Source organism: Lissotriton vulgaris, chromosome 6 (assembly GCF_964263255.1).
Source record: "Lissotriton vulgaris chromosome 6, aLisVul1.2, whole genome shotgun sequence".
Lineage (NCBI taxonomy): Eukaryota > Metazoa > Chordata > Amphibia > Caudata > Salamandridae > Lissotriton > Lissotriton vulgaris.
Window position 1 is genome coordinate 1848826406 of NC_141694.1, and position 26822 is coordinate 1848853227.

At 48.5% G+C, this 26822-nt stretch overlaps 1 protein-coding gene across 2 annotated transcripts in view; it reads right to left on the minus strand.

The window, feature by feature from the left end:
* Window positions 1-26822, minus strand: part of GTF3C2 (general transcription factor IIIC subunit 2) — a 908247-nt gene that overhangs the window by 255540 nt on the left and 625885 nt on the right. For both annotated transcript variants that reach the window (XM_086928162.1, XM_086928163.1), the window contains exon 13: window positions 21020-21164. In XM_086928162.1, coding sequence (XP_086784288.1) covers window positions 21020-21164 — 145 coding nt within the window. The remainder of the gene's footprint in view (window positions 1-21019; window positions 21165-26822) is intronic.

The following is a 26822-nucleotide window of genomic DNA, read 5'->3' on the forward strand; positions in this document are numbered from 1 at the left end:
TACCTTGAAATTGCCACCAAATGAACTTTTATAGATGAATGGGTCAGCCCCGACTTAGCCAAGGACAAGAGATAAGGCAGAAGCTGATGAGGTTTTGAAGAAAAGGGGTCATTTTTCTCTCTCATGCACCAAATGCAAAATCTCTTCCATTTGAGGCATTAAGTCTTGTTCGTGGAAGGAGCCCTCGCCTGGGAGAGGACTTCTTTAATTTGGTTCAAGATGGGGAGATTCATAAATTCTCGTTGCTCAGGAGCCATGCTGTCAGGTGTAATGATTGTGGATCTGGATGCCAAATCTGTCCTTCGGATATTGTGAGAAGGTCTGGGATAGTCCTTAAGGGGAGCGGATGAGCTAGCGACAACAGATGGAGCTCTGTGTACCAGAACTGTCTCGGCCAAGCAGGGGCTATCAAGATCCTCCTGCATAGTTCCACTTTGATCTTCCTGATAAGCATCGGGATCAGTGGGATAGGGGGAAAGGTGTAGACAAATGTCCTTGACCAGGCTATCGAAAGCGCATTCCCCAATGATCCTCGGTGGCGAAGCCTGCTTGCATAAGACTGGCATTTCATGTTGGTCGGCGTGGCAAAGAGATCTATTGCAGGTCTGCCCCACTGGCGGAAGACCTCTTCTAGAACTCGCTGGTTTAGCTCCCACTCGTGACTGACTGAGGATAACCTGCTCAGTCTGTCGGCATTCTCGTTTAGAATTCCTGGCAAGTGTTCTGCCTGCAGCGACATCCCGTGAAGGATCGCCCATTCCGAGATCTCTTGAGCTTCCTGCGACAATGGGCGAGACCTGGTTCCTCCTTCCTTGTTCACGTAATGCACGGCTGTGGTGTTGTCCGTCCTGATGAGAACTTGCGAACCTCTTAGGCGAGGGAGAAATGCTTGTAGAGCCAGTTTTATTGCTCTTTGCTCCAAGAGAATGATGTGGAGCCGACGAACGTGAGGAGACCAATGTCCACTGACATGCAGGTCTTGCATCACTGCTCCCCAACCATCCAACAAGGCATCCGTTGTCACTACTTGAGGAGACGAATCGCTTATGAAGGATAGACCTTGGGACAAGTTTCTCTGGTCTGTCCACCACAGGGCCGCTTTTTTAACTGTCGGAGTGACTGTCACCTTGTCGTAGAATGACCCGTGAATCTGTGTCCATTGGATGTCCAGTTGCTCCTGAAGAGGACGCATTCGCAGTCTGCAGTGAGGAATCAGAGGTATGCATGACTAAATTACCCCCAGCAGAGATTTGTAGCGGCGTACTGAAAGACACCTTCGTTTTCGTAAGTCCAGAGCCACGGTCTGCAGTTTTTCCCGCCTTTCTAGGGTTGGAAAAGCTTTTGAGAGTTTTGAGATCAGGATAGCTCCCAGGAAACGTGCCTTCCTATATGGGACCAGAGATCATTTGTCTTTGTTTAAAGTGCGTCCTAGATTTTGAAACAGGTTTGTACATGCCTGAACCCCGTCCCGCGCACACTTGAAAATGATTCCTTCGCAGGAATGCTGCTACTGGCGCCAGCACCTTCGTGAAGATCCTCGGGGCTGAGCGAAGACCAAAGGGTAAAACCTTGAATTGAAAATGGCTCCTGGCTCCTGTAAATCTTAGAAACCTTCTGTGCGCTGGGTTAATCGGTACATGAAAGTACGCATCCTCGAGATCGAGCATGGCCATGAAATCCCCCGGATTGATCAGCCTCAGTATGTCTTGAAGAGAGACCACCCGGAAACACAGGGAGATGAGATAGGTGTTGAGTGTGAGAAGTCGGCCTGGTATATGATGTTCACTATTCTAGTGAGCACCTTGCACCAGTCCAAACAACCCTTATGGTGATGGTTGTAAAGTCAACCTTATAGACCAGCTATCCTAGTGGTAGCATGGACAAAGCAGTTTTAGGCTAAACTCAAGAGGGCATGTGAAGCCAGCTGTTTTACCATATGTAAGAAAACAAGTTACTTTCCTGTAACTACGGTTATCCAGTATTGGTATCTTTCATAGATTCACATGCCTGAATCATTCCCCGTCGTCGAGGGGGGAGTCCCACGGTAAAAATATATACAATAGCAGTGCCTAAAAACTTTCTTGGAGTAGGCTGGAAAAAGCTTAAAGGCCTAGCTAGGCCCAAAACTTAGCAGCCTATCTACCTCATTATGTAAAAAGACCTGAAATAGTAGCCTCAGCCAATCAGCTGTCCTCACCCTCTAGAACCTTCCCAGCTCAGGCAGTTCTCCTCAGATTTTCCCAGCACAAGTGAGAATAAGTATCCATAAAACAGAACTGTCCTGCCGGGGAGGAGGGTGGGTGCATGTGAATCTATGAAAGATACCAATACTGGATAACCGTACTTACAGGTAAGTAACTTGTTTTCTTATCCAGTATTGGGGTATCTTTCATAGATTCACATGCCTGAATCAGAGTAGCAAGCAGTGACATCATGTCTGTCGTTAGAGGAAGGTGGGAGACAAAATAAATCGTATACCCCCCCCCCCCCCACACAACCTGGAAGGTTAAAGAGCACAAATTTGTTTACATAACATATGCATCAAAAACCTTCAGAAAGAACATTAAAGAATAGGACAGCGTTTGAAAAGATTAAAACATCATAATGAAATACATATGCTTAAAACAGTCAAAAGAAGGATAAAAGACTATAAAGAGTCTAACCTTATTGAAAAAGATGCTGCAACACCGCTTCCCCAACTATGGTATCATCCAGATTTGCCGACTGCAGACAGTAGTGCTTCGTAAAAGTGTGCACACTTTTCCACGTAGCAGCTCGGCAAATGTTCTCCAGCGAAAAGGGCTGTCGACGGTGACATTGTTCTTGTGGAAAGCGCTTTAACCTTTCTTGCTAAAAGTTTGTTAGCTTTGTCATGACAGAAGAGAATTGTAGATGACAACCATCTAGCTATAGTTGCCTTTGTTACAGCCTGACCCAAGGTGGCTTGACCATAAGCAACAAAAAGCTGATTAGATTTGCGTATGTCCTTTGTTTTTTGAAGATAAAACTTTAGACACCGTTTCACATCTAGGGAATGTAAAACCTTCTCCGCCGGAGTTTTAGGATCCGGGAAAAAAGTCTTGAGCTTGACAGGCTGATTGATGTGAAATTGGGTCAGCACCTTTGGGATGAATCTTGGGTTGGTTCTAAGCGTCACAAAGTCTCTAGAGAATTGCAAGAAAGGGTGTGCAATCGTGAAGGCCTGTATCTCACCGACTCTGCGGGCTGAGGTGAGAGCCAGTAAAATCGCCACTTTCCAAGTTAGAAACTTCAGCTCCGCTTTATGAATAGGTTCAAAGGGCCTTCTCAGAAGTTGGGACAAAACAATATTGAGATCCCATTCAGGAGGAGGAGGCCGAACTGGAGGAAAAGCTCGGAATAACCCTTTAAGGAATTGTTTGATCAAAGATGATGAACATAAAGATGGTTTTTTGGAACTCTTTCTGAATCTGGATATTGCTGCCAGATGTACCTTAATGGACAAGAAAGCCAGTCCTGCCCTAGCTAAGGACAGCAGATAAGGAAGGATGTCCTCAGGTGGAGCTTGGAGTGAATGAACATTATTTTCTCCACACCAGGAACAGAACCGTTTCCACTTAAAACGATATGTCTTGAGGTACTTTGCGCACGGGCCTGTGATTAGATCGCCCTGCAGTCTGAGGAGATGTTAAGATCCTTGAACTCTAAGAAGTCAGGAGCCAGGCGTGCAAGTGCAGTGACTGAGGATCCGGATGTTGGATCTGGCCCCCTTCTCTTGTTAACATTGACACTGTCGGTTTGAGACGAAGTGGGAGCTGCTGAGAGAGTAGAAGAAGTTCCTGAAACCAATACTGCCTTGGCCAACGGGGAGCAATGAGGATGAGAGTGCAATGCTCCCTCTTCATTTTTTGAAGTACTTTCGGTATGAGCGGGATCGGAGGATAAGCGTATGCAAATATCCCGGACCATCTCATCAAAAGGGCATTTCCCCTTGATCCCTGTTGTGGAAACCTGCTGGCATAAAATAGGCATTTGTTGTTCTGTTGCGTGGCGAACAGATCCAGTGTTGGTTTTCCCCATGTTTGAAAGATCCTTTCCACTTGCTGTTGCTCGAGTTCCCATTCGTGACAGCCTGTGAAAGCCCTGCTGAGGTTGTCGGCTAGAGAGTTCTGAATACCTTGTACATGTTCTGCTCTGAGGGATATGCCATGGAGTATGGCCCATTCCCACATTTCTTGAGCTTCCAACGACAGGGTGAGAGATTTTGTTCCCCCTTGTTTTTTTATATAATACATGCTGGTGGTATTGTCCGTGCACACCAGCACTGACGAATTCGCAATCCTTGGAAGGAAGGCTTGTAGGGATAGAAAAATGGCTCTCAGCTCCAGGCTGTTGATGTGTTTCTTCCGGTACTGACGAGCATCACCCTTGAATCTGAAGGTCCTGGAGGTGACCTCCCCAGCCTTCCATGGAAGCGTCTGTTGTAAGGATGAACTCCGGTATGTCGTGGAGAAATGTGAGGCCGGGCGACAAATTGTGCGCCTTCGACCACCAAAGAAGGGCTTGCTTCATCTTGGATGTTACTTTGATGCGATTGTCGAACGATCCGTCGACTTGCCTCCACTGTCGAAGTAATTCCTCCTGCAGTGGCCTCATTCTGAGTCTCGCCATAGGGATGAGGCTGATTGCAGACGAGCACATCCCTAGAAGGGAAGCAAATGTTCGAACCGAAAGGGGCCTTCTTGCAAATATTTGTTTTGCCAGCTTTAACAGTTTGTTTTGCCACTCCTGAGTCAAGAACACTTTGCACTGGCATGTGTCCAACACCGCTCCCAGAAAGGTCAACTCCTGGCGAGGTTGAAGCTGAGATTTGCTGGAATTGAGGGTCAGTCCCAGATTTGAGGAGAGGGAACTCTTGACCGCCTCCATCGTGGATTTTCTTGATGGTCCTTTTAGTAACCAGTCGTTGAGGTATGGGAAAACTGGTATTCCCTGTGACCTCAGCATGGCTTCCACCGGGGCCAAACATTTGGTAAATATTCTTGGCGCCGATTTCAGGCCGAATGGAAGCACTTTGAATTGAAAGTGGACGCCAGCCACTGCAAATCTTAGGTATTTGCGATGTTTTGGATGAATAGTAATGTGGAAGTAGGCGTCTTCCAGATCCAGAGAAGCCATAAAGTCCCCTTTGTTGAGACAATGCAGAATGTCTGTTAGCGTTACCATGCGAAAACACTGTTTCTTCAGATATTTGTTTGCGCAGATCTAATATTGGACGCCACTCTCCTGAATTTTTCTCTATGAGGAAGAAGCGAGAATAAAATCCTTTCCCTTTCTGAGAGGCAGGAACTCGTTCTATCGCATTCTTGTGTAGCATCTTTAAGGCCTCTTTGAATAGTAAGTGAAGACGAGGGGGAGGGGGACCCCTGGGCGGCGCTGTTGGTGGTTTCTGTAAAAACTCAAGAGTGTGTCCAATCCCGACAAGATCTAGGACCCACTGATCCGAAGTTATTTTCCGCCACTGTTGGTAAAAAGCAGAAATGTTGGCGCCCACGGGAAGGGGAGGATAAACGACTGGCGTCCGGCAAAGCTCATTGGCGCTTGTTGGAATCACGCCCTTGATTGTTTGATCACCGTTTCCCTCCCTGACGAGAGAAACTACCAGAGGCAGGTTGTCTGTAGGCTGACTGATAGTACGGTTGTTTGTACTAGGACTGGTACTGTCGATTTTGCTGGTTGGAATAGTTCCCTCTGGAAGAGTAACCACGGCCTCTTGCTCCTCTAAAGGACCCCCTCTAGTGTTGTAGGGTACCTAGAGATTTGGCAGTGTCCATATCCATTTTTATTGCCAGTAAAGCGTCATCGATGTGTTTTCCAAAAAGTGAATCCCCATCGTACGCCATGTCCAATATCTTTGTTTGGACCCATGGTCTGAAGGTGGTAGCCTTAAGCCAACCTTGGCGCCGAAGGACTGCTGCTCCCGCCAATTGCCTAAAGTTGGTGTTGGAAATATCAAGGGCACAATCAATGATTTCCGATGCCGCCCTTTCTCCCTCAAGTATGATTCTGCGAACCTCCTGTTGACGATCCTCAGGGATCAGATCAAGGAACTCAGACAGATCTGACCACATCTGTCTATCATAACGGGCCAGAATTGCTAGTGAATTAGCTGCCTGTAAGCGGGACTGCAGGAAGAGGCAGGAGACGGGTCTTAGTGATCAAAGAAAAAGGTTTTATTGTTGACAACAACTGGTCGGTGCTTCTGAGTCTCCCAGGTGGCTTCCTTGGAGAGCGACTCCTCTCAGCCCGACTCTTGGAGATGACACCCTCGGTCCTCCTTGTCTTTAGTGTCCGCCTTCGGTCAACAGCGTCCGGCTCCGTCGTGCCGTCCTCTCAAGGCGGACCCATGCAAATAAAAGTGGAAAAGCGCGTTACTGTCACGGCCTTCCGTGTGCAAATCCCATACACCAGGGGGGGGGGGGGAGTGAGGTGAGGTATCCTAAGTGCTCCCAACGTTTAGTTATTAAGTAGCTTGTTTCCGCTAGAGTTGGGGTTTTGGGCAACTGGTATACTACAACACTCCGTCCCGTCCCCTTCCCTGTCTATGTGTGGGAAGCGCTCTAGCGCCTCGCCCTCCTCCCGATCCAACCCGCTATGCGGTCACGTACCTCGCGGAGCCACGCCCCTCCGGGGGAGTGGCTGGGCGGATCGCGGTGTCGGTGGCCTCCTGGCTCCGGTCCGGGCTCTGGATCTCCTCCGGCGGCTGCTTGACGACTCTCACCGCTGCTGGGCTCCGCTCCGTCTTCCCGGGTCCTGGGGTCGTCCACTCGTGGCTCGTCCTCACTCCTCTCCTCCTCTGCTGGGCGGAAGTCCAACGAGCTTCGCTCCGACTCCGCGATGTCTACCTGGCGGTAGTCCGGGGAATCCTCCTGCCTCCGCGGGAATCCCTCGTAGGACACCACCTCCTCCGTCAGCTCCCTGGACGGGATCCGACGCTGTAGTCTTAGATCTGGTGAGTCGTCCTCCCACCATTCAACGTCCTCCTCGTCTCCACTTCGCTCCGCGTCTCTCCTCCTACAAACTGCTCCGCCGGTGTACAGACACACCTGGTCTGCCTCACCTGCCTCTTTTCTAGCGGAGTTTGGCCACTCCCCCTCAGCAGCTGGAGGCCAGTTAAAGGGGCCGCCGGCGATGTCCTCTTCCTCTCCGCTGTACGGTTCCTCCACGGAGTGCCAGCACGGTGATTCCTGTCTGGGCTGTGGAAACAGAAAGGGGGGTGTACAGGTTACTTCGACCCCAGGGGGCGCCTCGGGCACCCCGTTACACTGCCTTAATGGAGGCCGCTGCATTAGCAGAGAACTTCTTCCCAATTGCATCCAGTCTCCTGCCTTCCTTGTCAGGTGGCGTCGAAATAGGAGTTGAAGGGTTCTTGGACCTCTGTTGTGCTGCCTGAGATATGACCGAGTCCGGTCGAGGGTGTCCAATTAAGCAAAATGGAGTATCAGGTGGAGCTCAATACTTCTTCTCAATTCTTGGAAGGACTGCCGGAATGGAAGTAGGTGTTTTTATGATGTTGAGGCCCTCCTTCCATATGTAATCGATAATAGGTATAGCTCTGGTGACTCTGCGATACCCCTCTTTAAAGTCATGCAAAAAGCAGTCAGACTGCTCAACTGTGACAGACAATTCAAATCTACTAGCAGAACGGTGCATAGGATTGTGAAATCCGTCAAAATCCCCAGGCGGAGAATCCGACGGGCGTGGAACAGGCGGTGAAGGCATTGGAATGACAATCATCCCACGGATCCGTAGGTGTATGATCCGGCAACTCGCCCTCTTCCCTGCTCTCATTATCATCCTGAGAAGAGGTATCAGTGTCAGCTTGGGGTGTAGGGCCAGTGTCCTGCCTTGGTGACAACGAAGCTTGCGGTGAAGGAGGCCTTGGTATGTCAACTGGGACAGGCTGCACAGAAGGTGTAACTGGAGCTGGAGGAAATCTCTGGCGATAGTCTGCCAGCATAGCTTGTAAATCTTGGATCAAAGTAGGTGGGAGATGACTTGTGTCCTCTGAACGAGAGGGTCTGGTATGGGGCGAATGGTATGGCATTGACAACTCTCCATTCACATAATGCTCCTGGTCATAGTCCTCATCATCCTCCTGATATTTGATGTTCAATTGCGAAGGGTGACGGGCAACCCCAAAAGGTCCCTCATCCTCTTCGCCGTCATCCGATTCTTCGTCCATATAAGTCTCCAAAAGATGTGATGGAACGAGTGGAGAAATGTGAGAGTAGTCTCTCTGATAAGTTTTCATCTGAAAATGAGTATATTGTATCCTCTTTGGAGGTGTGCTGTGCATTAGATGAGTTGATGTCAATGCTCTCATATAATTTGTTGACGATGAACCTGTCGACATTGGAATTGCAGATGACATTTCGGTAGATGGAACTGCTGTCGACAGTATTGATGTTGCCGTCGACAAGACCGTCGATGAGGTCTTTATCGAGGAACACTTCGTCGGCGATGGTGTCTTCGTCGACGAGTCCTTCGTCGATGAGGCAGTCGATGGAGTCTTCGTCGACGAGTCCTTAGTCGACGAGGCCGTCGATGGTGTCTTCGTCGACAAGTCCTTCGTCGACGAGGCCGTCGATGGTGTCTTCGTCGACGAGTCTTTTGTCGACGAGGCAGTCAATGGTGTCTTCGTCGACGAGCCCTTCGTCGACAAGGCCGCTGATGACTTCGTCGATGGAACTGCTGTCGACGGGCCTGTAGATTTTGTCGACGGGGCCTTAGTCGACATGGCTGAAGGGATCTTCGTCGACGGAGCCGTCGACGACGGGACAGTCGACGATGATTTCGACGGCAAAATTTTAGCAGACACTACAGGAGAAGTAATAGCCGAAGTGGTGACCGTAACAGAAGAAATTAAAGAGGTAGACGTCAAAGTAGTAGTACTCACAGTAGACGGTCCTGAAGGAAGCGATGCACTCTTTGAGGGTTCTGAGACTCTTTGAGAGGATTTAAGTTTTTTCTTCCTCTCAGGGGGAAGAGCTCTCTCTGGATCAGGCTCTCTTGCTGGAGGTAGAGGCCTTGTCCTCATCATCTGTGGAAGATGATTTTAACCACAAAAGAACCCTTGCCTCTCTATCCCTGATAGTTTTTAAAGGGAAGGTAGGGCAAATCCTACAATCCTTCACAACATGTGAGGGGTGCAGACAATAAATGCAGTCAGAGTGCTGGTCGTCCACATGGACCCTCTTCTTAAAGCAAGTTCCACAAGCCTTGAAAAGAGCCTTCTTTTCAGACATTTTGAAGAGAAAAAAGACAAAAACTGAGTAGGCACTCAGGGAGACTCCCTTACACACGAAGTGCGGTGAAAATCTGAGGAAAACTGCCTGAGCTGGGAAGGTTCTAGAGTTTTGGGCCTAGCTAGACCTTTAGGCTTTTCCAGCCTACTACAAGAAAGTTTTTAGGCACTGCTATTGTATATATTTTTACAGTGGGACTACCGCCTCGACGACGGGAAATGATTCAGGCATGTGAATCTATGAAAGATACCCCAATACTGGATAACCCCTTTAATACCAAATGAAAGGACACCACACAGGATATATATAAAATATATATGTTATTTATTATTAGACAAACCCTCTGAACTCTTTATGAGGTCAGAGGCACAAGCACAATATAAGCTATACAATAAGTATATAAGATTAATACAATAAGTTGTACAAATTACAGTAGGGCCCTAGGGGCACGCTAAACCATATACTAAAATAGTGGTATAAGGACCACTACACGGAAAGTGAATAGGCCTAGGGAATCGCTGGGGCTACGCTGAGCTACCAAGAGTTAGGAAGCAGGAGACCCACGGGAGGCGTGTACAGTGTCTAATCACACACGCATGTTAAAACAGAGAGTGAATGGGAACGTACAAGTTACAAACTAGTTCTTTTAGGGCACTTCTGACTGGACTCGGTGAAAGTTACTTGAAACCTAGACAGTTGGATAGTTGATACCCACAGGAGCACCGAAGTACTCGCGTTACCTCACCCACAGGAAGCGGGTGCATAGGTGTCAAAGTGTGTCGGGTTTCGTCGTCGAATCCTATGGAGCCTGGAAGAAAGATGCTGCAGGCGACCAGGAGAGAAGTGTCCGGGTGGATCCAAGGTTGGATCGAAGATGAAGAGGACCTGAAAGCAGAGGGGACAGAGTCTGGGTCACTAGCCAGTGACCAGGAAGGAACCAGGCGATGTTGTGAAGCAATTAGGTGCTGTCGTGAAGCTTGTCTCTGCAGCCACGTGGACCAGGAGGCGTCGACGGCGACCAGGAGTCAGGCACGGACTGTCCCACAAAGGCTCTCGAAGTCGGCGGTGTCGGCTTCAGGGTTGGAGTCAACAAGCCTTGGCAAAGGAAACCCACGCAGGAATCGAAGTTGGCTTCTTACTCAGACCAGCAAGGTCTGAGGGGCTGCTTCTTTTGAGGGAAGCAAGGGCCAGTCTGGAGCAACCAGACCAGCGGTGTAAATTCAAAGGATCGCCGCCAAGATGGCCACTAGCCAGCGGGCAAGTGACTGGGCAGACGCTTCGAGCAGGAAAATGCAGAAGGGCCCCACGCATAACTCGTGGAGTGTACAGAGCTGATCTTCGGTGCAGATGATGCTCGGGGCTGGGGCTTCTCAATCCCCAATGCACAGCTTAGAGGGTGCCTCGGGTGCTGCACAATTAGCAAGTCGCAGACTTTTCAAGATGGCCGGTCCCACGTCTCTCGTTGCCTCCACGGGTCTCAGCTCTGCTGGGACTGTGGATCGGGCTGTTGGATGTCTGGAAGTCCGGTTCTTGTCAGGCTCTGTGCTCGGGCTCCGGCGGGAGCGTTGACAAAGCAAGCCGTTGATCGCTGGATGGTGCCTGCTTGTGCAGGGTGGTCACTCCTTGACCACATTGAGACTCTTCAGTCGTCTTCTTGCACAGTAGATCGATGAAGCTTCAGAGTTTCGTTTCAGAGTTTCAGTCAGGATTAATCTAAAGTCTTGGGACTCAGCTCCTACCTATATACCAAATCTAGGGGCTGGATTACCTGCTAGTTCCCTCCTATGGGTGGGACCAGGGAAGGGGGTGGTTACACCCCTTTCCCTTTGTCCAGTTTCGCGCCAGAGCTGGGGCTGGAGTGCCCCAGCACCGGTTTGAACTGGACTATGTATGGGACACCTTGTGTGCCCCAGGCAGTGTCTCATTTCTTTCAGCCCTCCCTGCCCCAATACACAAAAGCCTGTCTGGGGTGGTGCTAGCACCTCCCAAGGAAGGAAACCTATTGTCCAAGCCTCCCTCGCTGAAGGACTCCCAGCAGCAGGAGGTCAGACTTGTGTCTGTGGCAGCAGCATCCATTTTGTGATGCTGAGGCTCTGGTTAACTTTAACTGGGAATAGTAGGAACAACATGTCTTCTCCCTCTAGAAGGGTGGAATGCTACCCCTGTCGCCAGAACTGGCGAGGGGTAGTATTCAAAATCGTATGACACCTTACTCGACATGTTTTGATAAAGCCAAACCAGAGTTAGCATTTAACCGCGAGGTTCATAATGCACTTAAGAGTATATGGTATGGCAATATCCTAGAACAGCTATAAGGACATGGTTCCAAAAGCTGCAGACAGGCTCAGCTCATGCTAGAGCACAATCTCACATAAAACCAAGCACTCTGCCTCCAGGATTGTTAAGGCCTGCCATAGGAGTGACCTATAGGTGTATATGTGTCTAGATATAATGTTAGATATAGGTAAACTATATCCAAGCAAGGGGTTGTGAGAAGTTGGCCTGATATATGATGCTCACTAGTTCTAGTGATCACCTTGTATCAGTCCAAACAACCCTTATGGTGATTGGTTGTAAGTCAACCTTATAGACCAGCTATCCTAATGGTAGCATGGACAAAGCAGTCTTAGGCTAAACTCTTTTGGCATGTGAAGCCAGCTGTTTTACCACATATAACCCCTTGAATACCAAATGATAGGACACCACACAGGTTGTTATGAAAATAAACAAGATATTTATTACTAACAAAACACCTCTGAACTCTTTATGAGATCAGAGGGCTAAGCCCATAACAAGACTCTTAGGAAAAATACGTTAAGTTGCACAAATTACAATGGTGCCCTAGGGGCACGACAAACCATATACTAAGTAAATGGTATAAGAAAATCAAAAGAGGAAATGAAGATGTCCAGAGGCTGTAGGATCGCTGGGACTACACTACCCTAACCTTAGGTAAGGAGCAGGAGGCCCACGGGACGTGTGTGGAGAGTGTGAACTCACACGCGAGATGCGGGACAAAGTCAATGGGCACTACAAATTACGAAAAGGTAAGTAAAAGACAGTTCTGACTAGTTAGGACTAAAACGACTGGATACCTGGACACTAGGAGAGTCAATCTACCCTTGAGCACCGAAATGCTCTCGTTAAATCACCCACGGGCTGCGGGTGCATAGGTGTGAAAGTGTGTCGGGTTTCCGCGTTGAAGTCTATGGAGCCTTGAAGAAAGATGCTGCAGGCGACCAGGACGAAGCTGTCCGGAGCGATCCAAGGGTGGATCGAGGAAGATGAGGATCTGAAAGCAGAGGGGACAATGTTCAAAGCCACTAGCCAGTAACCAGAGTGGAACCAGGAAGGAACCAGATGTTGTTGTCGCGATCAGGTGAAGAGTGGACGCTCGACTCTGCAGCCACGTGGACCAGGAGGTGTCTTCGACGACCAGGATGGAAGCACGAGCTGTCCCACGCAGGCTCTCGCTGTCGGCGTTATTGGTTCCGAATTCGGTGTCAGCAGGCCTTGGCAAAGGCAACCCACGCGGTGAGTGGAAAAGGTGTCTGGTGCAGACCAGGAGGGTCCGGGGTGCTTCTCCTTTGCAGGGAAGCAAGGGCCAGTCTGGAGCAACCAGACCAGCGATATGGATTTCGTGGATCGTCGTCTAGGAGGTCACTAGCCAGCCGGCAAGTGACTAGACAACGCGTCGAGCAGCAATCAAGCAAAAGGGCCCCACACAGATCTCGTGGATGCTGGAGGGCTGATCTTCTGTGCAGGAGCTGCTCGGGGCTGAGGCTTCTCATTCCCCAAAGCACTTTCTCGAGGATGCCTCTGAAGTCGTGCTGGAAGCGAAGTGCAGTTTCTCCAAGATGGCCGGTCCCACGGGTCTCGTCGCACCCACGGATCTCAGCTGTGCTGCAGATGTAGGTAGAGGTCGGAGAGGTCTGGAAGTCCGGATCTCGTCGGGCTCTGAAGTCTGGTTCCAGGCAGGAAGGACGACAAAGTGAACCGCTAGGACGCTTGATGGTGCCTGCTTGTGCAGGGTGGTCACTCCTTGGCCACAAGGGAGATTTTCTTCAGTCTTCTGTGGAGCAGAACGTCGAAGTCCAGAGTTTCTTCTTTTAGATTCAATTCAGGATAATCTAATTTGGAATGGGACCAGCTCCTACCTTTATTCTCCTAAAGGGGGCTGTACTATGACTAGGTCCCTCCTATGGGTGGGAACAGGAAGGGGGTGGTTACACCTCCTATCCTTTGTCCGGTTTCGCGCCAGAGCTGGGGCTGGAGTGCCCTAGCAACTGGTTTGAACTGGGGTATGCACAGGGACACCTTGTGTGCCCCACACATGTCTCATTCCTTTCAGCCTGTCCTACCTCAATACACAAAATCCTGTCTGGGGTGGTGCTAGCACCTCCCAAGGCAGGAAACCCTTTGTCCAGGCCTCCCTCGCTGGAAGGACTCCCAGCAGCATAAGGTCAGACTTGTGTCTGTGGTGGAAGCATCCATTTTGTGATGCTGAGGCTCGAGTTAACTTTAACCGGGGTTCACAGTTACATACATGTCGTGTCCCTCTAAAAGGGTGGAATGCTACCCCCGTCGCCAGAACTGGCGAGGGGGTAGTATTCCAATTCGTATGACACCTTACTCGACATGTTTTGATAATGCTATGCCAAAGTTAGCAATAACCGCAAGGATTATAATGCATTTAAGAGTATATGGTATAGCGTTATCATGGAAACAGCTAAAGGAATTGGTTCCGAAAGGTGCAGACAGGCTCAGCTCATGCTAGAGCACCATCTCACATAATTCCAAGCACTCTCCCTCCAGGATTTTTAAGGCCTTCCATAGGAGTGACTTATAGGAGTATAGGTGTCCATTTTAGGGTTAGATATAGGTATATTATATCTAAAGCAAAGGGTGATTACACCACCTTGCCCCAGCTGTGTTACCAGCCAGTTGTGTCAGTTGTGGATGGCCAGCCAGGGGTGGCATTATACATGCTGCAGCCTCTGGTAGGCGTTGGGTGCACTTATGCCCTGGGTACCTACGGTACACTATACAAGGACTTACAAGAGTGACCCAATACCAATTAGATATGTACCTAAGGTACATGGAGTCCATTTTAACAGAGAGAGCAGGAAGCCTGGGGTCCTGTACAGCAGGACCCCAGGCCAACTATGTCGAAAACCAGCAAAACACTAGGCAAAAAGTTGGGGGTAACCATAGTCAGATATCCACCTTCCTACAGGGGTGATTACACGCCCTTGCCCCAGCTGAGTGATCAGCCAGTTGTGTCAATGTGAATGGCCAGCCAGGGGTGGCATAACACATGCTGCAGCCCCTGGTAGGCCTTGGATGCACCTATGCCCTGGGTACCTATAGTACACTGTAAAAGGACTCATAAGGTGACCCAGTATCCAATTGGTAATGCACCTAAAGTACATTGTAGTGAATTTAGAGAGATCAGCTGGGCTGTGGGTCTGATTAGCAGGCCCACAGCCACATTAAGTCGAAAACTAGTGAAGCAAAAAGCAAAAAGTGGGGTGACCATAGGAAAGCAGACATTACTCTCCTACATTGAGCTCCCTGTGATCTGAAATGGGGCGCCATTTCTCTAGCGTATTCCTTACCTGGAAGAACCTGGAATAGAATCCCTGTCCTTTTTGGTCGGAGAAACTGGCTCTATTGCCCCCTTCAGGAGCATTTGATGAACTTCGAGCCGCAGCAGATGCAGGTGTTTTGATGGAATGGCTGCAGGGGGCTTGGGTGGTGGGATTTGAGTGAATTCTAAGGTTTGGCCCTTTCGAATGATGTTGAGTACCCAACGGTCCAATGTTATCGTGGACCAATTCTGAAGGTATTGGGATTCCCTGCCTCCCACCGATGACTTCTTGGAGGAGGGTACAGTAGGAAGAGTCAGGAGACCGCTATTGTCGCTTGGACGTATCATGTCCCTGGCGAGCCTGCTTTCCTCTGTTGTTAGGCCTGGAGTAATTGGAGGTTTGGCCCTGCCTTTGCTGATTAGGCTGGCGGTATTGTTGCGAACCTGAGCCTTAGGATGAGTATCTCTGTTGTTGGTAAGATCCTCTGTAGTTTGTACTTGTGCCTCTGGACCCTTTAAAAGACCCTTTAAAAGGAGTCTTGCGGTACTGAAGCGTACCCAAAGATCTGGCGGTCTCAGTGTCCTTTTTGATGTCTTGGTGAGTGTTGTCAATCAATTTCCCAAATAGTGCTTCTCCATCAAAAGGAAGATCCAGGATCTTATTTTGGATCTCAGGTCGCCTTCAGCCACCCCTGGCGACGAAGGACAGCAGCTATTATTATTATTAACGAATTTTGTACCGCGCACGGTTACCCAGAGGCATCCCAGCGCGTATAAAGAATCAGAGCAAGCTGCCTGTGTGGAGCAGAACAGATCTGGAATTATTCTGGAAATAGATACGTTTTCAGATGTTTCCGGAACCTGAGCAGGTTTGGTTCAGAGCGTAGTGAGAGTGGGAGGGAGTTCCAGGCGTGTGCAGTATGGATAGAAAAGCTCCTGCCACCTGAACGGGCTCTCCTAATTCTCTTTATCTGAAGGAGGTGTTTATTATCGGAGCGTAAGGCTCTACTGGGCTTATAGGGCCAAATCATGTCCTTCAGAATAGCAGGCCCTTTCCCCTGAATGCTCTTATGAGCAATACAGAGGGCCTTGAAGGTCACTCTCTCTTTGACCGGGAGCCAATGGAGTGCCTTTAGAGCGGGCCTGGCTGATTGCCTGGCCGGAACGTTCCGCAGCAGCCTGGCTGCCGCGTTCTGCACTTGTTGCAGGATTTTGAACGTTGCTTCCGGATCCGAATCAACTTCTACGCTCCCAAACGCCACCTCCGATCAGCCAACCACGCCCTCGCCGCCGTCCCTCGCATCCGAAGAGCGACAACAGGAGGAAGGTCCTTCTCCTATCTGGCCGCCAAGACCTGGAACTCCCTCCCGACCGACCTGCGCCTGACCCAAGACCACCTCTCCTTCAGGAAGAAGCTGAAGACCTGGCTGTTCGAGCAGTAACGGCACCCCCCTCCCCCCAGCGCCTTGAGACCCTACGGGCAAGTAGTGCGCTCTATAAATGTCTTTGATTGATTGATTTGATTCCGGTGCTCCGAGAAAGAGTGCATTACTGTAGTCCAGGCGTGAGAGGATTAGACCTTGGACTAACAGCTTCCGGGAGAGTTCAGGTAAGAGGGGGAGAACCTTACGGGCCGATCGGAGCAGTCCATAACACACGCCAGCGATCCTCTTGGCGTGTGTCCTAAAGGACAGATCAGGCTCCAGCCAGACCCCCAGGCTCTTAATCTCCTTCTTTGGGTCAGGCGGAGTGCCCATACAGTTGGGCCAGCTGCTCGGCGAGAGGGCAAAACTTGAGTGGCCCAAGATCATCAGCTCAGTTTTTGAGATGTTCAATTTGAGCGATGACCTGGTCCAGCTCCAGCCAGAGAACGAAACGCCATCGTGGCAATGTCCATGGCACAGTTAATGACCTCCATTGATGTAGCCTCCCCTTCCTGTAAGACCTTTTTTGCTTCTACTTTTGATTCTGGAGGAAGCTGATCCAGGAACGGTGCGATATCACACCATAGTTGGCGGTCGTACCTGCCCAATATTGCTAGGGTATTAGCTGCCCGCACCAGAAGACTCTCCATTGAAGAGAATCTCTTCCCGGCATTGTCCAATCTCCATCCTTCCTTGTCTGGAGGAGTTGTTAAAGGAGCAGAGGAGTTGCAGGATTTTCTCCGCGCCGCTTGAGAAATTACTGAGTCCGGTTTTGGGTGGCCCGTCAAGGCAGCTGGACCATCATCAGGCGCTTTGTACTTTTTATCTAGACGCGGTAGTACAGGGACCACCGTCGCTGGATTTTTCATTGCCTTAAGGCCTTCATCCCACAGATGCTGCACTATTGGTATGGACCTTGTCGTCTTCCTATAAGGTTCCTTGAAATCATACAAGAAACATTCAGAGGCCACCGCAGGCATTGCCAACTTGAATCTGCCAGTTACTCTTTCCATCAGCTGATGAAATCCTCCTATATCCGCTGGCGAGGAATCCACCGGATCCGGACATGAAGACGGAGGGTCCGGAATGATGTACTCATCCCATTCAGAAGCCTGATCAGCTCCATTTTCCGAATTATGATCCTCATCCGAGGAATAATCATGGGTGTCTGCTGGCCTGGAAGGCTCTTGTGGAATTGGTACCTGTGGCTGAGGGGACACATGAGCTGGTATTTCAGGAACAGCCGTTGAGGTAGGCGCAGGGACAGGCATGGCTTGCGCAACTGGAGCCGGAGCAGGCTTCGCAGCTTTAGATTTGTAATCCTGCAGCATCCTGTGCAGGTCCTGCTGGAAAGAAGATGGAACCGAAACCAAGTCTTGACTTGAATATTGTTGTGGTTGGGCAGAATGATGATAATCACCTTCTTGGTCATACCCTCCTTCCCAATCCGTCTCCTGGCATTTGACCAGAAGTTGAGAAGGACTGTTAGCATAGTCATATGAGTCCTGATCATCCTCCTCTGACTCATCCTCATCAAACAGCAGACCGTCGACAAACTCTTCGTCGTCGACGCCACTGTCGTCGTCACCACTGTCGTCGTCGCCATCTTCGTCGACGATGCAGTCGTCGGTGACTCCATCGTCGACGCTGTTGTAGCTGTCGTCGACGATTCCATCCTCGTCGACGATCCAGTCGTCGATTGTCCCGTTTACGGAACCAGTTTCAGTTAAGGCTTCTTTTTCTTCGTTGACGGAGCCTCCGTCAACGACGCCTTCATCGTCGATGACTTGGAACTTCTGTCAGACTTTCCAGAAGAGGGTTTCTTGAAGGCTGGATCAGTCTTCAAACCCTTAGAAGGCGTAGATGGTCCTACCCTCTCCTTTTCACCGCGGTGAGGAGATTCGCCTGGACCCTGGCTCTCAGACGCTCTGGGGGTCTTTTTTGAGGCCTTAGAAAGATGCTCCACAGAATGAGAAGGAGAACCCCTACCCCTTTTGACTGACCTTCTTGTTGAAGATACAGATGCAGAGTCCGCACTGTCACTGGAGACAGTATCTTTCCTGTAATTCAACTTCTGGAGCCATGTCAGAGGCCTGCCCTCATGGTCCCGGAGGGTCTTGGTTTAAAAGGTGCGGCAGATCTTACAGTCCGCAGCCTTGTGATCAGGATAGAGGCAATAGATGCAGTCTTTATGCTTATCCTCAATGAATAGTCTTTTCTTGCCACAGGTGGAACATGGCTTGAAAAGGGCCTTCTTCTTTTCCTTGTCAGACATCCTGGAAGGATCAGCTAACAATCTGAAGAAAACCTGAAGAAAAAACCTGAAGAAAAACTTCAGAAGAGTAGATGTTGAGCAGAGCTCAAAGGAGACTCCCTGGCACAACGTGCAGTAGAAAATCTGAGGCTCTGAAGTTCCTTCAGGAGGGTTCTAAGGGGTGAGGCTCTTCTGATTGGCTGATGCCTAGTTTGGTCTCTTTTACACAAAGAGGTGGATATGCTACAAAAGGGAATGAGGCCTAGGCCTTTTTCTTTCTCTTTTGTACCTACTGCTATGTTATTTTTTGTTACCGAGATTCCCATTCCGACGACGGGGAATGATAGAAAAGCATGGGAATCTATGAAAGTTCCAATACTGGGGCAACCACTGGTTGCGCTTCTATAATTTCATTGCGGGACAGATTTGGATTGAGCTGACCTCATGTCGGAGTCAGATAGTGGTGTTGAGAATCAATCATCAACCTGTACTGGCAGAGTCTGTGTCGGGTCTGGCACAGAAGAAACCAGCATAGACCTTGGCATGGGTTAGTGTGGCACATGGCGTGCGGGCGTACCCGCCGGAAGAAGTCAGTCTGGAGACCCCCCAAGGCTCTGAAGTAGCAAAGATCGGCGGCGGGCCTCTTTTAAGGTCGCTATTTGTGGTCAATTCAGGAGACATGGAAGGGGTGCAATCTGTCTCTTGACACTCTTGTGCTTTCCCACTAGGCTTCGACTGGAGGATGGGGTTGAGTCCTGCTTAGATTTCTTGTACTTTGTCTAGACTGTGGCTTAGATTTACTGGAAGACTCCAACAGTGGTTTGGAATTTTTGATTGAGCCGCCTCGAGACCTGGGTTATGACATTGGCCTACAACTTGGAGTGGGAGCAGGGCTTATACTTCTACCATGACCTCTTTTCATACTCTGCAATGTCACTTGACCTAATGGTCCTAAATCACCCTAGAAAGACTGACATCACACCCGCTGCACAACTTGAAGTTGTGCCAAAAACCCAAGTACTGCTGATATACTTGTGTACGTCTGTGACCATCATCTGCTTCCTTACAGTCTTGGCACAGATTGAAACCTTTCATTTTCGGTGAGAACATAGTTTCCTAGCAAAATGTGATTTGGGGGGGGGGGGGGGGGGGGGGGGGGGGGGGGGGGGAGAGTCGATGGAAAGGTGACAAAGTTGCGACCTTAGCTCTGGACCTACATAGAAGGGCACAATACAAAAGAAACTGAATTCTCTGCTCAGGGTGGAGCTTGTGTGTGGTTCTGCAGTGTCACTTCCAGGGCGGTATGTAGTACCGCAGAGCTACACAGCGCCACCTACCAGAGGGAGGAAACATTTCTGAAGAATTTCCCACTTCCAGTCTCACATCTAGGGGTAATCTAAAGGTGAGAAATCTGTGGTTAGAAAAATCAACCAGAACTAATATCAAAAATTATACTTGTCAGGCTTTGGATCTCTACATCGGTCATGTGAGGAAAAAAGGAGCTTCACAAGTAGCACCTTTATATAGCCACGGTGTCACCTCTGACCTGGCGCACTGGTTGAATAAGGCCTAGATCCCAGAGAGAAAGTAAAATGAATATAAGAGGTATGAACTGCTGAAAACACTCCAGCTTCTATCAATACAGACAAGTTTCTAAATTTGCAGTTCTTCAAGATACGACCCACTGGTTAGAGAGTACCGACATAGGCTTTAAGGCATTAAAATGGCCAATGAAGACTATTGGTTAAAAAAAAAAAAAAGCTAAATAAACCAAACTCCAATTTCATCTGCAACAATAAAACATATACAGAGATAAAGTGGGTGAGAGCTGAATCCCGGGAGCTCCCTTTACACAAGGATTTTTGGGGGAAAACTATAAATTATTTCTGAAAAGTTACACGATTTACAGATAAAAAAAAGAAGAAAAGAAACAATGCTTTTAAGGAAGGTGCTAGGCAACATGGACATGCAGAGTGGTAATAGAAAGGAGGTAGGGTTGTGAAGTGCAGACAGTAAAACGCCAATTTGTGAGACAGAGTAATTCTTAATCAGCCAATCCAGATTTTTTCATAAAAGATGGTGCCAAAGTGGACCATGAGCCAGAAGAGAAAATGTCAGCAGTTTCTTAATGCTGTAGAAATAGTTCTCCACACACCAGACGAGAACAAAACAACCACAGAATAGCTTCACACATCTATCATAATCCAATGATTCCTCTACTGAAAACAATGATGAAACCTAAAGAAACTTGCTCAAGAAAGATAAGACCCTAGCCTAAAACTCTAAAGTTTAAAATGATCCACAACCCACTTTCGCCAACAAAAAACAAAATGAACCTGTTGCCCACAAGAATGGCCATCACTGGTCCACTAAGCTAGCATGTCACCTTTCCTATTGACAAGCGCATGCGTCTCATTGCCATTACTTGATCTTATTATTTCAGTATCACGCAAATTCAGCTTACCGGTTAACTTTGCACCACTCAATGCTCTTCACAGCATGGTCATGTGCGGTGAAGCAATTGTAAGGATAGAGCTTGATAAGGCCATCGGCATATCGCACCCGCTGCAGCAAGGACTTTGTAGACAGGTCCCACATGGCAACAGTGCCTTAAGATTCAAAGAGAGAAGAGAATGTTACTTCAATACATTTTTTAATGTCTTCATAGAGACATATGGATGAGAGAGGTTGCTATGTTTGGCACAAACTATTATCTATAGTAAGACAAAGTAAGATACAAGGCAATTAATTGAGCTGCCATGGAATTCAATAAATTAATAGAATTAATATATAAGATGAATGAAGTCAACTTGTGGTTACTGTTAGTAGAACTTTTCCTTTTATCAACCTTGAGGGAGCTTTGCCACTTTTTGGTCAAAGTGTAAATAGTTTATATGTTAGAAGGTGTTATCTGGATAGCTCAAACTTAGCCAATAGGTAGGGGAGTGCTGATCGCGGTTGAAGGCAAAATTCAATCAGAGTTTGAAAGTAAATGGGTTTCAGGGTACAGATAGAGGAATGTTGGGCAATTTAATGGGTCACAATGTAGTGCATTTTAAAGCTGTGTCATTTCAGATCTTTCCTAAATTGTACTGTAAGGGTTGATACATGTATATTATTGCAGATCCTGTGTGGGTAGATGAAGAAGCCAGACTCCACATTGAACCCCCACACTTGCTTTAAGGGAAACCTACATGCCACAGCAGGCTTTTCAAGGGCTAAAAGAAATGTGACTACGAGCCCACCACCCCCGTAGAGATCCCTTTTTGGCACAGAGCACCTTCAAAGCCAGTTTATCCATCTCCATTGTCATGATGAAAAAAGCACGCTTGCTGGCTGACAACCTCACCACCTCCAATGGCTTATAACACACCTGCAGCCTTGACATCATCAGACAGGAGGTGAAAAATGCATGAAGGAAACAAGCTAGACAACAGGCTCTTTTCTGATCCAAAGAGCTTGGAGCTGAAATCAATGGTAGCTGCTTGCTCGGAGCCAAAGAATGAGATGGTCGACTCGGTGGCAAGCCCGATCGGCTTGGTATGAGCGTCTTCTGTAATGAATTGGATTTCGGTGCCAAGCCTGAAGGTGGGGAGTCCTAAACAGATGAACTGTGCCTAATATCGCCTGGTGGTAGTGGTGGCCCGGTTGCCGAAGAATCTATCAAAACCAACTGTTTTTTGGGAGGTGGAACAGGGGCAGGTGTACTCACGGTTTGCTCTCCCACAGAGGAATCTTGTATTTGGCTTCCAGAGTCAATGTCAGAATCGGAAGCAGAACCGGTCTCTGAGTCATGGATGGAAAAGGCCTCCTCCGCTGCAGAGGCCTCTTGAAGCTCTTCCTGTTGGACATCTTCACCGAAGATGGCTGGTGTATTTTCGATCTCTTTGCGCTACATTTTCTGAGACGTGCCAAGCAGTCCTACAATATTTTTTCCGATCGAAAAGATCGCTTCACAGTCCGCCTCACCATGGTCAGGAGACGGACCTAGGTTGCAAACCTGATGGAGATTAGTCCTCGGGTATTTCCAGTGGCAGCTGGGGCAGAATCCGAATGGAGTCCGTTCCATTAGCAACGCATTCTCGGTCGAAACTGCCTGAAGCAAAGAGTAGCTCCAAGGGCCGCTACAGAAGCACGCGGAATGGACGGGCTCAAGTTGTTTGTTTTTCTGGATGCAAGGATGGAAAACGCAACCGAAACAATACCGTCAAGGGTAGCAATGAAAAGGAAACCAAAAAGAACTAAAGACAGTCTTGAACTGGGGCGCAAGAAAACAAGTCCGAACCAGACGGTGTTGAAAGCAAACAATCTAACAATGGATGCGATGCCTATGCACACTATCAACAGGATGAAGAATCACTTTTTTCTCTGAACTCGAAAAACTTCTTAGAAAACAATTGCACATATCCGGACCCAACACTAGATGGTAAAAGTTTGAAGAGCATATTTATCTACACCCACATATGCTATTGAACATAACCTTTCAATAGTGCCCACGGCAAGGGTTTGCTGGGCTAAGGACAGAACAAACAGTAATACAACAAACAGTGTGGCATGTAAGGGGTCTGTGTTACAAACTCCACACCAAGCCACACGTTTGTCCGAGTGCCCTGCATGGATGGACTTTGTAGAAAGAATACTGGGCACTAGAATTTTATCCAAAATTTCAGGTGGCAGATTGAATGCACTTAACTGCCACCTTACACTCACAAACAGGGGGAGCTGGTGTGGAATCAAGGTGAGACCTCATTTGGGGTCGAAGCAGATGGCTTGAGGTCAGAGATCTGAATCAGCAGGTGCTCGATTTTTGGTGCCAGCAACATCAGGAACAGGACCGGGACAGAATTTGAAGCCAGAATGGAAGTCTGTACTGGAGTCGGTGCAGAACCCAAGGTAGGTTTGAGTGACACAGATGGCGCTGTGGATGGATCCACCGTCTGTAACTCAGCTGAAGACCGATAAGGATTCTTTGGCCTCCACCAGAGGGAGTTGGACGAGTACCAAAATATGCAGCACAGGCTCTTTAAAAGCCACGACCTGCTGCTGCCTGGTCGATGGGCCAGAACAGTTGGGGACCAGCAGAGGAATCTGTTACGCGATCAGGAGCAAGATTGGTTGGCAACTTGACACAAATCCGAATTCCCTTTTCGACAGAAAATGGAAGGATGTGGTAATTTACTGCTTTGACTTCATTTACTACTTCTTGGATGTGGACCTGTTTAGGAGGAGGCCATCACAGCAGGAATGAATTTGCATCTTCGACTCGAACTAGGACATTTGCGAGATCTATGACTTTTCTGTGTTTGGTAATATACAGCTTCACTTCACTGTCCGAGATCTCCCTGGGGTGCATAAGGGGGTGTTCTTTACATGACTTGGAGTAGTGCACTGAGTCCTAAAAAGCAGGGGCATGAATCGTGTGGGTACATCATTGACCGCAAGTCGCAACAATCATGCCATGATCTGAACTCTGTAGGCTTCGGTGGGGACGTTATTTCCTTGCACACTGAATTTCGAAAAAAGTTTGTCAACCTATTAAAGGGAGTGAAGCTCCAGATTCCCATACAAAGACAACAAGAGAAAGGAACTCAGCTGGGGCACAGGGGTCGCACTAACTTATATGTGTGCTTCTTGGTGGAAAAAGGCCACTGCGGAGCTGCACAACCCTACTTAGTAGTGCATAGGAAGGAGCACTGTTATGATACATTTCCAATCCAATCTGGGGCCAGAGGAATATTCCAAAGGTGAAGAATCTGCAGTTAGTAGTATCCAACAGAATAGGAGTTCATGAGTAAACAGTTTAGATGGAGTAGCTTTCTTTTGTGGAAGGAAGGGATTGTGTCTGGGTTGCTATTGGTTTTATTTATTGAGCTCTTAGCCGATCTGTCACTATTGTTGTATAGGAAGGAAAATGCTACTTACCAGTATGCATCTGTTCTTGGCATGTAGAGCTGCAGAGTTGTACACTATGCATAGATGGCCACCTAGTGTTGGGCCCGGATGTTTGCAGCTTTGTTTTTTGCCATTAGGGAAGTGATGGAGCTGTACAAGAGGTAGGGATGTCCATGTGATTTGTATCTAATTAAGATAATACTTGAACAGATAAAGGTAGCCGGGAGGCGGGTGGGCGTGTGTAACTCTGCAGCTCTACATGCCAAGAACAGATGCATACTGGTAAGTAGCATTTTCCGTTCGAGGCATATGAGCTGCAGATTACACACTATGCATAAATTGTATAGCAGTACCCACACCTAGCGGCGACCACAAGTATCTGTTGCAGTTGTTTGAAACAGTGTTTTTAGTGCAGCCTGGCCCACATTGGCTTGTTGTTTAGTTTGCACATCTACACAGTAATGCTTTGTGAATGTGTGCGGTGTAAGCCATGTAGCTGCTCTGCATATATATCATCTAGGGGAATGTTCCCCAAGAATGCCATTGAAGCCCCCCATCTTCCTTGTTGAATGGGCTTTTGAATGGGCTTTTGGAGGAATTGTTAACGTACGTTTGGCTTTCTGGTAACATATTTGTATGCATTTAACAATCCACCTGATTTTGATATGGGGTTGCCTTTATGTAGCAGTGAAAAAGACACAAAAAGTTGTTTTGATTTACAAAAAGTTTGTGTCCTTGCGATATAGTACAGTAATGCTCTTTTGACATCTAATAATAATAATAATAATAATAACAAGTTTATAAAGCGCCTGGTTACACAAAAAACTGTGTGTCCCCGCGCTATGTAGACAAAAGGATCTAACCAGCTCCAGAGCAATCAATAACGACTGGAGCACCGGGGTACTGCACCTATTTTGGAAACAAAAACGTTTTCAGTTTATGTCTAAATCTCATCTCTGATGGTTCCATGCGGAGTTTAATAGGTAGCAAATTCCATTGTTTACTGGCCAGGTACTTAAATGATCGGCCACCGATCCTAGCTAGGCGGGTGCAAGGAACCTGAAAGAGCGTACTGCCAAGGGATCTCAGATCTCACTTTGGCCGATACATGGTCAGTAATTTTTGGAGATATGCAGGCCCCTTACCCTGCGCGATGTGATTGGCCAGACACATAGTGTAGGAGAGTGGGGTCTGCAATCCTATGGTCACCCCCGATTTTTCCTTTTTGCTTCACTGGTTTACGACTTTCCCTGGCTGTGGCCTGCTAATCAGACCCACAGCCTAGCTGTTCTCTCTCTAAATTGACGCATATGTACCTTAGGTCCATTTACCAATTGGTACTGGGCCACCTTATCAGTCCCTGTACAGCATACCTTGGGTATCCAGGGCATAGGTGTACCCAGGGCCTACCAGGGGCTGAAGCATGTATTATGCCACCCCTGGCTGGCCATCCAAATCTGACAACTGGCTGCACGACAGCTGGGGCAAGGTGCTGTAATCACCCTTTGCTTTAGATATAGTATCTCTATATCTAACCCTAAAATGGACACATAGATTCCTATCAGTCACTCCTATGGCAGGCCTTATCAATCCTGAAGGCAGAGTGCTTGGAATTATGTGAGATGGTGCTCTGGCATGAGCTGAGCCCGTTTGCAGCTTGCGGAACCAAGTCCTAATAGCTGTTCCATGATAACGCGTACCATATACTCTTAAGTGCATTATAATACTCGCGGTTATTTGCCAACTTTGGTATCGCTTTATCAAAACATGTCGAGTAAGGTGTCATACGACTTGGAATACTAACCCCTCGCCAATTCTGGCGACGGGGTTAGCATTCCACCCTTCTAGAGGGACACAACATGTATGCAACTGTGAACCCCGGTTAAAGTTAACTCGAGCCTCAGCATCACAAAATGGATGCTGCCACCACAGACACAAGTCTGACCTCCTGCTGCTGGGAGTCCTTCCAGCGAGGAGAGCTCGGACAAAGGGTTTCCTGTCGGGGGCGGTGCTAGCACCATCCCAGACAGGGTTTTGTGTATCCCAGGTAGGCAGGGCTGAGGGGAAGGTGACTGCAAGCGGCACCCCGGTGCTCACTGTGCATATGTTGGCTCAAACCAGTTCCAGGGGCACCCCAGCCCCTGAGCTGGGGAAAGTCCGGACAAGGGAGAGGGGTGTAACCACCCCCCTCCTGGTCCCATCCACGGGCAGGACCTAGTCGCGTGCCAGCCCCTTTTCTTAGAATAAAGGTAGGAGCGGGCCCCCTTCCCAAATTAGATCATCTTGAATCTTGAACTACTTTCCACGAAAGGAACTCTTGACTTTCTTTGAAGACTCTCCCTTGTGGCTAAGGAGTAGCCACCCTGCACCCGCAG